This window comes from Dromaius novaehollandiae, chromosome 1 (assembly GCF_036370855.1).
Source record: "Dromaius novaehollandiae isolate bDroNov1 chromosome 1, bDroNov1.hap1, whole genome shotgun sequence".
Taxonomy (NCBI): domain Eukaryota; kingdom Metazoa; phylum Chordata; class Aves; order Casuariiformes; family Dromaiidae; genus Dromaius; species Dromaius novaehollandiae.
In genome coordinates this window covers 7851620-7862056 of record NC_088098.1, presented here as the reverse complement: position 1 = coordinate 7862056, position 10437 = coordinate 7851620, and the positions used below count along the sequence as shown (strand labels likewise).

The 10437-nt window shown below is 37.9% G+C and overlaps 1 protein-coding gene across 10 annotated transcripts in view; it reads right to left on the bottom strand.

The window, feature by feature from the left end:
- HGF (hepatocyte growth factor) overlaps nt 1-10437 on the bottom strand; it is a 111530-nt gene that overhangs the window by 23177 nt on the left and 77916 nt on the right. For all 10 annotated transcript variants that reach the window (XR_010387280.1, XR_010387295.1, XM_064504974.1 and 7 more), the window contains one exon: nt 7214-7332. Coding sequence is in view for 8 of the 10 variants with exons in the window: in XM_064504974.1 (XP_064361044.1) it covers nt 7214-7332 (119 nt within the window). In the remaining 2 variants the exon portion in view is untranslated. The remainder of the gene's footprint in view (nt 1-7213; nt 7333-10437) is intronic.

Here is a 10437-nt window from a genome sequence, read left to right as displayed (position 1 = left end):
AACAAACTGGAAATATATTCTAAGAGAGCTCTTAAACTCATTAGACTGAGCATCGTAATACCACATTCAAGTGAATTATATTAACCTTTTCCAAAAATGTATGCATCACTTTTATTAAAAAATGAAATAGATATGGTGTTCAAACTGGAAAAAATGAGTCACCCACATGGATAAATTTCATCGTACATAAAGCATCCTTACTGCATAATATTCCTTAAATGCATAAGGAATAAGTTCTAACCATAGAACTCTAGCAAAAAGTCTTCTTAAATAATAATAATACACAAAAATTCAGCTTAATAAGAGCTAGGATTATCTTATACACATTAAGCCTTATACAAAGAGTTTAATACAGAAGAAGTTAATATTTAAACTGTAATGAAATGGTATAATACACCTGCTCCATACTCTGTTATACTATGGAAAACACTTATGCATTTTTGCATTGACGTAACTATTTATTTTAAATCACAGTCCGGAAATAATTAATACACCAATTAATTTAAGTGAGGCCACAGAGTTATTTCTTAATGTGTACCTTCTTGTCAAATCTACAGATAAACAGCTCATCCCTAAACCTAACATCATGCATCCAGACAGTGATGTCTATCTACAGATCAAATTTATCTCACTTTTATATATATCAAAAAGCTCTGTTTAAGGAACATCTAGACAGACAAACGAAACTTTAACTTTAGCATGACTACTTGCACAACCAAGCCACTGCTAGGAGGCCTTATACTATAATGGCTAAGAATGAAATAGTCTCAGAATCCTCCAGGCATGATGGATCAGCTACTACTACTCTGTGGCAGCTCTCAGTTACCATTATTCTAATAACATGTCAGTGATGAGGAGGATGACTAAAATATTAGTTTTTATTTGAATTAATAATGCAATTCTATAATTCAAAAAGGTCCACAGAACCCTCCACAGTTTTGTCATGCTGTATGGCCTGCATTTTCTACAAACTTCTATTTTTTAAACTTGAAAAATGAGACGCCAAAATATTTCTGACATTTAACTGGTTACATCTCAGGAATTAACCATCCTCTTTAGCAGTCCACTGGTGCTTGTGCTCTCCAAAGTAATCTCTCCCATTCTGGCTCTTAACCCTCAGAGAAGGTCCAGAAATGATCATAACAAACAAACAAACAAACAAACCCTTTATTCAGGCAGTGTTTTCCAAGAACAGATGCTATGGGAATGGTCTCCCCATTCTCTTTCTGACGTGAGGGATGGGCTGGATATGCCAAGGGACGTGCACAGCAGACCTCATCAGGCATTACAGAGATGCTGTTGAGCACTGCAAACCATAGAGCAGTTGCCAAATTTAAAGTGCCCCGGCTAGGCCTACAACTTATATAGTTAACTTCATGGGTCCTTGAGACTCAGTACTCCTGTCATCCACACAGCTGCTTCTCTAAGGCGCAATAACTCTGAGCATCAGCACAAGGTATACAGATCTCCGGTGAAGGAGGGCCATAGCTCAGCTCCTGAGAGCTCACTCACTAGTTCTCTTAAAAGGTGCACACCAGATGAAGATACACATCAGCAAGTCTGAATTCCCATCCTTATCCTAGCAATTCCCCTAAAATACAAATAATGGGCTGCAATTCTTAGGGCTTTTTTCACTGAGAAAGCCATTATGAATCAAGTCAGTAGATGAATTTGAAGTTCAATAAGCAATCCTCACTAATTATGTACTTTAATAACACTTGAATTCCATATTAGAAGTACCTTTTTTGCTCACGTTTAGCTTGCAAAGTTCTAAACTGAGCAAAAAAACGCTCCTTAAGCAGGTGAAACAAAAATAGTATTATACAAAAAGTTCATTTGTGATTTATTAATTAAATGCCTGTTATTATTGTTACCTATGAAATTTCATTAACAGGAGAATTTAGCAATTATCATCAGCATTTTGCTACTTTTGAACTTCAGTGTAATTTTTTTCTTTACTCAAATTAATTAGGACAGCTGCTTAAGGATTTCATGTTAGAATTATATGTACCTTCACACATTCATCATCAGGTCACCAGCCAAAATCCAATAATGCAAAGGTGTCCTATTTCCATAAGACTTTCCATATTATGATACCTCTAAATAAACAACTTTACTAATACAAGGCAGATAATACATTTGTAGATGCTTGAGTAAAGAGATAAAAACATTATCCTGAGCTTCATGTGTAAAGCTAAAGATAGTCTCTTCAGTTCTGGTTCTCACAATAATGTCAGCATGAGGGAATCAGCAGGAACTTTGAGGCATTTTTCTCCTGAAGAATTCTACAGCTGAAGGAACTAGTGAGGGTACTATTTCTATCTTTAACTTTAATGACCCAGAAGTAAATCCTGCCCCAATTTTAGGTCAATGGCAAAACTCCTACTGACTTAAATGAAGGCAGGGATTTTGCTTGAGTATTCATGTTCTTTCATAGTAATACTAGCTATGTATTTTTGGAAAAAAACATAGAATGGAAAACTAATGACTAAATTTAGGACTACATCCTAAATGACTTCACCAACAAAAATTCTACTTTTACTTATACAGATATCATCTCTTTCTTAGGATGTCAGTCAATGAAAGAAAATTTGCCCTGATTTTTAATGAACAATCATATAAGGTAGATTTTGAAAGAAAAAGAGTACCTAAGCCAGTGAAGGAGCTGTTCTAAAACCAGCAAATTACACATTGAACATGATCCATGCGATCCTTCAAATGCTAATGAGAGACTGGAGTGACTAGACTACGTTGAGGAACATAGTGTGGCCTAAAACCTGCACCCCTGCAGCTCATTTGGCCTGGAACACAGAGAGAGATTTCTAAGTTGTACCAATCTGTATAACTAATCTTTAAATCCAAATAATTTTGGGATTTAATCTGTTCAAAATCTTGATTGGGATCCAAGTTTTCACCATTAGGCTTATCTGCAGGTTCAGTGGACCTCTTACATCTCAATTTAAAAGCTATGATAGAAATGAGGAAAAGGATCTAAAAAAGATCCTTTATGAAGAAATGTAAAATAATGAAGTTACATGCACAATTGCTAAACCTCTGCTATGCCTCATTGTAAAACAAGATGGAAGGTAACACTTTATCAACTACTAAGTATCAGCCTCTTCTCACTGAATGCATTCTATAAATAGCTTTATCTTATGTAAATATTAAGCTTAAACTGAATGAGACTTTTATTTGTTTATAGACTTTGATTCAACAAATAACTCAAACCAGAATTTCACATTCAAATGGACAGTTGAAATTTCTGCTTCTAAAAGTTGAGTAATGGATGTTCTTCACCTTTCCAAACACTCTAGGTGCACTACCACATTTCATTTTATGTCCAGATTTTCAGTTTTGCTGTCTTTTTATTCCCCTCTTTTGCTCTCTCCCATCAACTCCAGACCATTATGGGATTCTCTCAGGTGTTTTAGGTCTCCGGTCACCCCCAGCTGCTGCCCACAAGTATTGACAGCAAGTGGGAAATTCGTAGTAAAATCAGCTGGGATTGTTGCAAATCAGGTAGGCAGCAGACACTGTCCTTGCCAAAATAATCTCATGTAGCTCTGCAGCTCTCAAATGGCCCATATAGGTAGCTTCCTGCCTTTCGGGCCTCAACACATCTCTCCTCTACAGCTCTTTCATAGTCGTGCTGCTAACTATATCCTTTTTCTTTTTTTTTTTCTTTTTTTTCTAAGCAGATATTAGCTCCCCATTCCTATCTTCCCCATAGTCCATATCACCATCCATGCCAAAGTAATAGTCATTTTCTTTTTCACGTTTGCTATCACTGCTTCCATTTCTTCATCTCATCCTACACTTCTTATTACTGTTTTAGTTGCCCTTTTATCCTCTCTTCTAACTAAAAATTTTCTCAAGCCAAAACCACAGACACATATGTGAGCAACTTCAAACCAGTCCTGAGGTCCCTGAAGTCTTAATCCAGATCCAATTTTTGCAGCTTGAGCCATCTCTAATCCCTAATTGCTCCTGTCATCTCTTTCACACAGCTCTGGCTGTAAGCCACCATGTTTTATGCTGCCTTCTGTGCTTGGAAATAAAATTACAATGCCCTCCTGTCTCCTCAGTCTTAGAAACATATTTATTTTCTGAATGCTTCCTTCCACTGACTTTTTTGCCTAAAATTTTGTATATGAGCTGTTGTCAGCATTTTGGCTATAGAGTATACTGGCGCTTATGATATGTAGCAAAAGCCACAAGCAGCATGCTGCCTTGTGGTCACTTCCCTGAAGAGAGGACACCTACGTTTTTGTACATGATCCAAGGACTTTGGATTTGCAAAGTACTTTTTCTAATTAATATATCTTGTAAAATATATAAACAGTCCTCAGGGTAGGAAATAAAAAACTACGTAAGAATCCAAACCACAAAGCCGTAAAGACATGTAACTCATGATGCTCTCTCTTTTAGGATACTGAATTTGCACAGAGCTGCAGCTTCAAAAACAGAGCAGCCACTGAAACCCCAAATGGTCTTTGGGATCCCCACTAGCAGGTGAGAAACATACTTTCTGCTTGAAGAGTAAAGAATTTACACTTAATACTGTCAACTTCTTCCTAAAAAAGTTTTTCATCACAACATTAAAACCATTACCTTGGAGGGCTTTTTTTTCCCCCCGTATTAATTTTAGTCATTTCAGTATTGGGATTACTTTATCTTCAGGACTCAAATATAATTATGACTCATGTAGATAGAGATGATATTGCAGTAGTTTGCAAGAGATCTCCTAGCCAATGATTTTATAAAACTTAGGTCAGGCTGTAAATGCTGGGAGTTACATGGACTATAAGCTTACGTGACCAACAAAGCCAGATGTGAATCCTCAGAACACTGACACATCAGCTCAGGAAATGCCAAAGGATAAAGGTTTATAAAAGTTGCATTTGAGAAACAGTCAGTTGTAACAGAGGAATATTTTTATTTTAGTAATAAAATCACTTCTACTAGGGGAAAAGAAGCACTCTATTATAATATATACATATGATTCATGTGTTATCTACTGTTTAAAGAGATGTAGGAAGCACAGCTTAGTAAGAAAAAACAACCAACCCCAAATTACCAAATTAATTAACAGATTTGAAAGACAATTCAATTATATTGCTGCACTAGACTATGTTCTTAACAGGGAAATGTTAAACTTAAATGTTCAGGTCACCAAAAACTCCAGATATGATTATGTGAATTAGTATTGTATCAGCACAGCATGACCTAATGGGTCTCTAACACAGAACAAGCAGTAATGTCCTGTTAAGAGTCTTCTGTCTCTGCAGAACCTAATTACAGACCCACTCAAAGTGACAAATTTTCCAAACTTTTTACAATTAAAAAACTTTGCTAATTTTAACTACCTGACACTGGATTTACAATGAAACATGGTAGTGCAGAGACAGCCCAATTACTCACCATCAGAAAGTGCGTGAAGAATATCTGTACTCAGCCTTCGGATTTCTAACAAGTGACTACCCAACAGGAGGTGACTGACACCCCAAGACATTACAGTGACCTAAACCAAGCATAAGCAAGGACAGAGTATTCTGACCTATTGATAGGGGAAATGGAAGACACACTGTGATCTCGTTTGATAAGAATTCCAGAGTGAAGATGAAGAAACCCATTCTTACTCCTCTACATACCCCACTTGCTTGCATATAATTGTTCATGTTGGAGCCATTCCCCCTTCTCTTCCTCCAATACATATATATGTGTGTGTGTGTGTGTGTGTGTGTGTGTGTGTGTGCGTATATATATATATATATGTATATCTCCAAGCATTATAGGAAAAATACTGAGTTACTTTATGGAAGCATACTTTGCATAAGATCCACAACAGTTTCTATTTTCACTAGATTTGAATCACCCTAACAATGGCTTATCTTGGTTTAAACAAACGAACCAACCAAAAAAACAGGTAACCAACACAAGAAAGAGAACTCTGAAAATTAAAGAAAACATAAAAATTAACTTTTTTCTCTTATCTTTCTTTTTCCATTTCTTTTTCTTTTTTGAATTCTCATGTAAATTAACTTCCAGATGAACTTAAAAGAAGATTCTTTTTAATAAATCTATTCTCTTTCTCTAGTTTCCTCCTAGAAGAGCCAAATGAATTTTACAATGGCATAAACCTGCTGAAGTCACACTTTGATCTAGATGGAAAGCAGAATATCTGATTTTAAGGGTTTGGGTTTTTTTTAATAATTAATTTTGGTCAAAATTGGAGAAGAACAACAAAGAAATTTGTAGTTTCCCAAATTTTGCTGATCTAAGAGGAGCTGACTTTTTCATGACCTCATCAGCTAATAGCAAATTCTAAGTTTCACTGAGTAGTTTCAGAAGGTTCCTCTTGCAGCTCTGACACAGGGCTGGGGCACAAGGAGCAGACAGGCTCCTGCTGTAGGTGTTCTGTCAAAACCTTGTGTTCAGAAATTGTGTTTGATCTCAAGATGTTTTTAACAAAATGTTTTGAGTTCTGCAAATGAGGAAAACTCATGAGGTATTAGAAGAAGGCCTTGAATTTTGTGTTTACATATTGGTCCTTTCACAGGACCGCAGCTCATTAAGTGCACAGAATCCACAATGCCCCAAATCCCTCAAAGAGAAGGGAAGGAGATAGCAGAGGAGACTATCACCTGTTGATCCCACATCTCATTTTTTACACAGGACACAAGCTGCGAATGAGGCGAGGAATTTCAGGGATGCAAATCTTGGTTTCCTCATTAAAATGTCCCGCTGCAAAACTGAATACTACCATCTGCCTCTGCCACCGTGTTCCCATGAAACAGTAGTAAAACTGATTCACCCAAGTTTTCAAGAGATGTTCAACAACTTTTCCTTCCTCGCTCTCCCTCTGTTGTTCATTTAAGACACTTAGCTTTCAGGACAACACAGCATTCAGATCTACAACTGCAGTTAGCTCCTGCTCCTGCTCCTAGCTCTTGCTGGACTTTGAATATAGAACATGACATTAAATGGTAAATACTCTAAAAAATCTGACCTACAGCTCTGTCCAAAGTGGTCGTCCAGTATCTGTATACCTTGATACCACTTCATCACAATTCCCCATCTGGGAGATGGCATGGGGACAGTTCAATGCGGACAATAAAAGCCACCATCTTGCAGTTGCAGTATGAAATAAATTAATTGCTTATGTCCAGATTTTGGAAAGGAAAAGGAAGTAATAAATTTTGCTTGAACTCACCACACGTTTTAATTGCACAGAACTCCCAGGGGGTGTTAGGGTCAAGAGTGTAGCACCACGGTCTCAGCTTGCCATCAGGATTGCGGCAGTAATTATCATCAAAGCCCTTGTCAGGATATCTGCAAACCACAGCAAGAAACGTGTCAAGCAAGTCTTCCTGGCAATACTACACAGGCATGTACAAGGTATGCAAAGGACAGTCTTCAGCAGAGGCAAATGAGAACCAGCTCCTATTAACCTGTGGTCTGATCCTGAGAGATGGATTCAGACATGCTTTAATGCTATTAGAAAGTTACTAACATAAAATCTCCTTGCAAGCATGCAGCAGAATCAGTCCTCTGCAGAGGGGATCCCCTGCTGTGTTAATGCACAGGCCACCGGATGGGGTAACTCTGCTAATTGCTAAACTCTTGCTCTCGTGTCTGTCAACTGATGGCCAGACTCTAAAGCCACTCATTTTTTTCAAACAGCCCAATTAAGTGTGCATTATATAAACACTGCCAGGCAGCTGGACTCATTAAGAAAACAGGTTCTTTAGTGCAACAGCCCTGAGTTCAAACTGGAAGCTGTTTTGAATAGCTTTGCTACTAATGATAGCTCCATTTTCATAATAGAACTCATTCTAGGTCACGCCCTCATTTCCAGCTTGCGGGGGGGGGGGGGGGGGGACCATCTCTCTTTATCTCATCAAGGTTTGAAACTATTTTGCCATTTAATTGTTTCCACGTTCCTACTGCCATTACTGGGCAGTCAGGCAGAGGTTCAAGATAAGGATGCTCTTTTTGTCTAAATGAGCCATATGAACAACTAAAAACTTGAAAAGTAGAAGATAAATGTATACTTTTTTTTCTTCTGATGAATACAAATTGTCTTGGTTTTCTTTTTTTATCAAAACATGTTTGGAAGAGAAACAAAAAAATAGATTTTCCCCTGAGGGAAACATGAAAAGTATGTAAGAGAATGAAGTCAACTACCTGGGAACCCAAACCCATTTACAACTGCAAGCAGATGTGCTTCTCACAAGCAGAGGAAAATATGATTTAAAAGCATGTGTTTTTGCTAGGATGCTTTTTGTATCACACAGTCATCCCAAAGTCTACTCGTACATTTGAAATTTGATCTCCCATTGCTTGGGAAAAATCAAGCTCCTTCATGTATATGAGGATTAAAGTAGAATTCCAAAGAAACCCAAGGAGAAACCACACAAAAATAAGAACTCAAGGGCAGTTGAGAATGTGGTAGTTTCAGATCTAGCAGCGCTAGCAACTGCACTTCTCTGTCACCAGTTCTTCTATAATGCTGTTTTCTGCTAGGTAAGAGAGAAACTGTAAATGGCCAGACCGTGCAAGAATTCCACAAGCAAACACTTTGTGGCCTAACAATGTGGCAGGAAGTGAAGTGGCTTTGGACAGAAGTTGGCAGTGATGGGCTTTGAAGTCAGCAGCACCTGTGCCATGTCACGTAGCACTGGAGAATCCATGGCACTACCCAGTAACCAAGGTGAGCCCACAAATGGTTGGGTCTGTGCAGTTGTATCTCTCATATCAATGGGATATGGAAATAATTCACTTTCTAGAAGGCAGATATCTTGCATAGCACTGAATGACATGTCCTCAGCACTGTATGTAAGTATGCATTCTGCCAAACTGTATTATTTGCTAGCTGAAACTTAAGCATATGCATGACAATTCTTCTAGGATCAAGCTTTGGCCATCTTCATTGAATGGAGCAGTCTCCATGAACTCTATTTTTACCACCTGTTTTATCTACGTGCCCTTTAAGAGAGTCAGCATGAGTAATAAATTAGTGGATGGCTGGTGTGGCACAAGGTTCAAAACTGATATGAATGTTCTAAGTTCAGGCAGGGAAGATACAGGAAAAGAAGTCCCTTTGGAGTCCTCCCACGCATGCAAACAGAACAGTAGCCCTCAGTATAGAAAAGGGCCAACTAGCACTTTTAAAGCCACAAATATTAGGGGTAAGATGAATAATGAGACTTCAAACTGCTCTCAGCAGTGAAACTGTGGAGGACTTTCTGAGAGCCTGGTCCATCTGCTCTGAATATTCCTCCCTGTCAATACACTCAGGCCCAAATCTCATCCCTGAACCCAACAAAGAGTCCTCAGTTACCAAGTTCTTTCATAACTCTATACATTTCTTTCTCTATTTTTTTTTCTCTCCTTGAAACAGCAGTAGCTGTATTTCACTGCAGAAGCTGAAATGAATCATTAAGATATACATCTGGTGTCAAAATTAAGAGGTTTTTTTTTCTCTGCTTCTAGGAAGAAAAAAAGTTAGACAAAGAGATAACATTTATTCTCTTTAAAGAGACAGACACTGATCTCTAGCTCTGCTGGGACTAAACTGAAATTTAGCATCTGAAATTCATACTTCACAAATACTTTTTTTCCCCTCCTTTTTGTTCTAAAAGATATTCAGGACTGCAAACCTGATTTTACATAAAATAATTTTTTTATACCAGAGGTATAAAAAAGAGTATTTTAATAAAAAGATACCTACAGATATTAAACTGTTGCATTACATTTCATCCTTGCTTTCTTCCAAGCAATAAGAGCCTATATCCACAATGTGTTTGATTTTGAGTAGAAAATATGAGTGGAAGAGGAGAGAACTGCTGTTTCTCCATGCTCTTTTATGACTCTCTAAGCCATTCTCCTCAGTGGTCTTGTTCCCACGCCTAGGCAAAATCCTGACAGTGAAGAGAACGCTAGGGAATCAGAGCTTCAGAATACAATTCTGCAGCCACTCATAGCTAAAAACCCATTATAGCTGTTGTTTTGGGAGGGCAATTACCAGTTTTCTTCAGTAATTGACCTCTGAAGGGAAGAAATCTGGAATGATTCACTGAGATAACAAAAGAAAAAGGGAGATGTATTCACCCTGGGCCGAAAGCATTCACAGAATCACAGAATAGCTAAGGCTGGAAAAGACCTCTGGAGATCATCTAGTTCAACCCCCTGATGTCCAACAGCAGGTAGATTGTGGAGCCTTTGAAAAGATTAGTGGTTTTACCTCTTCCTCCATCACAGCAATTAATGAATCCACTAATGCAAATAGGATTAAATCCGCCCAGCTGTACTAGTCCTTCCTGGTTTCCAGGCAATTCACATTACCACTTGATAATATAGTGAGCCCATATTTATAAGCCTCCCTGGAGATTGCTGTACTTTAATGGATCATTTGTTCCAGACCTCCTCTCTTAT